We start from the raw sequence: 3,255 nt of genomic DNA, 5'->3' as shown, positions 1-3,255 counted from the left end.
GAGAGCAAATCTGGGGAAAAACTTCATATGACTTACATTACGTGGGTGGAAGAATCAATTAATACTCTCTTCTATTGTCAAAATAGCCATTGATTTCTCTTATTTTAGTGAAAAATAAAGCTCTGCCTTATTGTCACGTGGAGGCTGATGGGCATGCCATACACTTAAGATCCAACAGCCAGTTAATCTGTTCTAATTAGAAGTGCTGATCAGTGTTTGGTGTAAAAAAATTGATGTCTCGTATCAGTCTCTTTGAAACCATGAATTTTAGTTATTAGAGGCTTAATTGTTCTCGCAACAAATAAAGAAAGAGAACAAAAAAAAAAAAAAAAAAAAAAAAAAACACACAAACATAAATTACTTTTATTACTATTAAAAACGTTACACAAATTATTTTTATTACAATTGAAAACGATACACAGACACTCGAATGGCCTTTCCACATACATAACGATCATCACACACATAGGTAACCCAACCCACGAAGAAAGAAACTGATGAAGAATTCCCTCTAGACTCGCCGTTCTGGGGTCCACTTGGGGCAAGCTGGGCTAAAATGCACAGAGAGCACTCTCGAGTCAAGGAGCTCCATTATAGGCGTGAAGTTGACGCACCTTGGCACCTTGTATTGGTTAATGGATGCGCCCCTTGAGATGGCATAGTCCATTAGCTCCTCAAACGTCCCATTTTTCACAACCCTAATCTCCAGCGGCCCAATCGAGTTGTCCGCAACTCGGCCCTGTCGGTACACTGAGTTCATTGATTCTTCCATGGTCAAGCAACACTGGCTCAACACTTCTTCACTGGGTCCCTTGGTGGGGTCCTTCATCAGCAACTCCCAGTAGATCACGTAGTGTCCTGGGATTGTCTTAGTGTCTGCGTAGCTTGTGTACTCCACCACACTAGTGTCGAACCCGCACAGGAGCTCCGATGTATTCTCCACTGCCTTTTGCAGCTCGGATTCGTCGGTCTTGTCGGAGTCTATGCTCAGGAGCACGTTCTTGCGCCTGATGAATTTGAATTGGGGGGCCGAGTTGTGGAACCCTGTGACTCGGAGTATGTCGCCGACTCGGTAGCGGCAGAGTCCTGCATAGGTTGTTATCACGAGCTCATACTCCTTGCCGACTTCTACATCTGCAAGATCAACAAGATGGGGAGGAGGGTTGTGCATTTGAGCAGAGGATGATTCATGGGGCAGGAATTCAAAGTAGCCCATGTTGGGCATGATGGTGTAGGAGACCTCTGAGGGCTTCGACATGGGCTTGAGGTTAAGCCCAAAGTAGCACTCTGAAGAGGCATACATGGTGCAAGCCATTGGTAGACCCCCACTGTAGTATTCGAGGGTGGGAATGTACTGAGCCATGGCACCTGTTACGATAACATCGAGATACTTGGTCTTGGGCCAAATCCTCCTTATGATCCCATCCAAATTCCCACCTGAGCACTCATTGGTGATGAGTTGTGCGAGTTCAGAATTTGGTTTAATGAGATCTGAGACAGCTTCTCGAATCGAAGAGTCTGTGATCTTGGGGCTGAGAATCCCAGTAGCAACGTCATGGGCCAATTCTTCCCAGTGTAACTGAAGGAACCGAATGGCTCGGAGGAGGCCGGATGCAAACACAGCGCCGACTCGAAGTACTTCCATCCTTTGATAGAGGCCACATAACATTTGAGTGTACATGCTTTGGAAAGAGTCAGGGCAAAGGATGGCCTCATTGGGGCTAGTGTAGACATTGTAAGGGTCATATGGCCTTGTCTTGAAGTGGTCACTCTTGTAGTAGCTAGTTAGCACTGGACGTGCCAGCAGCCCTCCCGGTGTCTTAGTCTCTGATTTGATGAACAAGAAGTACAGACCCTTTCCCTTGTCGAGGCCCGACACATAGCTGTGTCATAATAGAAAAACATTAATCAAACACTCGTTCCGTTTCATAAAATGGAGTATAAACACACCCAAAAGAAGGAGAATTAACTTACAGATTCATTACAGGAATGAGAAGGCTGTATAGCAGCTGTCTACGATCCAGCTCTTCTCGAATAGTTGGCATCAGCTTTCTTTCACCGGCTGATGTCCCAGAGCTGCATATCAGTGCCATCCATGTTAGTTTTACCTTACTTCTAGAAAGCCAAAATGCGGGAAATGTCGAAATTTAAAGAGAAGAAACGAAACCTGGTGAGAAATTCAGAGATGGGGTGAGCCGAGAATATCGGAGAACGGTCTCCGTTGGCAATGCGTTGAATGTCGGACTGGAGATCCTCGTAGGTGACCACCGGGATCTTGGCCTTGAATGTCTCCCGGTCGGTGGACCCGCTAAGATTGAAACGTTCCAGGTATTCCGTTCCGGTATTTTGGCTCAAAATTTCGGACAGAAGCCTTGCTTGAACTGCATCGGCATTTCGAGTCATCTCTTCGATGAATTGAAGTGCCTTTGCATCTTTCTCGCATACGGCCAGCCCGAGAGATGATGAGATAGTAGATTCAATAGCCATGGAGAGAGAGAGAGAGAGAGAGAGAGAGAGAGAGAGAGAGAGCGATGAGGAGTTAAGGCTGCCGGAGAAGTATTTATAGAGAGAGAGAGAGAGAGAGAGAGAGAGAGAGAGCGCGATGAGGAGTTAAGGCTGCCGGAGAAGTATTTATAAGCAAACCCTAGAACTAATCTCTTAGGCAGACGTCACCTGTGGGCCCATATAGAAAGAAGAAAACGCCGAGATGGTGCAACTGCTTTGACGCCCAAGGAGCAACGACAAGCAAAAGCCTGTTATTTCTTTAGAAAAAAATGTAGGGGTGTGATCCGACATGGGCTGGCCCGCTCTAATGTCATCCCAAGCCTTTATCCGACAGGTGGGCCTAAGTTGCTGGCCCGGTCAGACAGATTGCAGGCGAATGATAGGTTGCCGGCGTATTCGGGTGGTTTCCCTTGCTTGCACGTGAGCAATTAGAAAAGAAAGCAAAAGACGGCCAAGTTAAACCCTCGTGGAGGGACTATATGATCCATGACCGGATGTTCTATACACTGTACTCGGGCTTCGAGTTGGGAGCGGATTAGATGTTACCTTGATAAATATTTCATATATCCACGCCGTGCAAAGGTTTTTACAGCTCATTTTAGAACGCGATCCCAGAAATTAAGCAGATACAATTCTCAAGAGGACCACACCATTGAAGAAAGCGGGGAATGACTATTAAAAGCTTCTGGAGGGCCACAAACGTTTTGGATGAAGCTTATATTTATATTTTCACTTCATCCAGGTCTGTTT

The 3,255-nt window shown here is 46.0% G+C and overlaps 1 protein-coding gene across 1 annotated transcript; it reads right to left on the bottom strand.

Moving 5' to 3' along the window:
• Positions 1 to 339: 339 nt before the first annotated feature.
• On the bottom strand, positions 340 to 2,520 carry LOC131229547 (probable indole-3-acetic acid-amido synthetase GH3.1). The gene is made up of 3 exons (XM_058225537.1): positions 2,168 to 2,520; positions 1,975 to 2,076; positions 340 to 1,883 (listed from the first exon to the last, which is right to left on the bottom strand). Exons 1-3 carry the CDS (start codon positions 2,485 to 2,487, stop codon positions 512 to 514), a joined length of 1,794 nt encoding a protein of 597 aa, XP_058081520.1. The 5' UTR covers positions 2,488 to 2,520; the 3' UTR covers positions 340 to 511.
• Between the last annotated feature and the right edge of the window lie 735 nt (positions 2,521 to 3,255).

Source organism: Magnolia sinica, chromosome 16 (genome assembly GCF_029962835.1).
Source record: "Magnolia sinica isolate HGM2019 chromosome 16, MsV1, whole genome shotgun sequence".
Lineage (NCBI taxonomy): Eukaryota > Viridiplantae > Streptophyta > Magnoliopsida > Magnoliales > Magnoliaceae > Magnolia > Magnolia sinica.
The sequence above is the reverse complement of the archived record's forward strand: the minus strand, read 5'-3'. Positions and strand labels throughout refer to the sequence as shown.

What these genes read in the sequence shown, in the direction of transcription:
- LOC131229547 (XM_058225537.1), bottom strand. Translation starts at nt 2,487, where the DNA reads ATGGCTATTGAATCTACTATCTCATCATCTCTCGGGCTGGCCGTATGC. An exon ending in ATCTCTGAATTTCTCACCAG is followed by an intron (nt 2,077 to 2,167) that starts GTTTCGTTTCTT and finishes ACTGATATGCAG; the next exon opens with CTCTGGGACATCAGCCGGTG. An exon ending in CTCATTCCTGTAATGAATCT is followed by an intron (nt 1,884 to 1,974) that starts GTAAGTTAATTC and finishes ATTATGACACAG; the next exon opens with CTATGTGTCGGGCCTCGACA.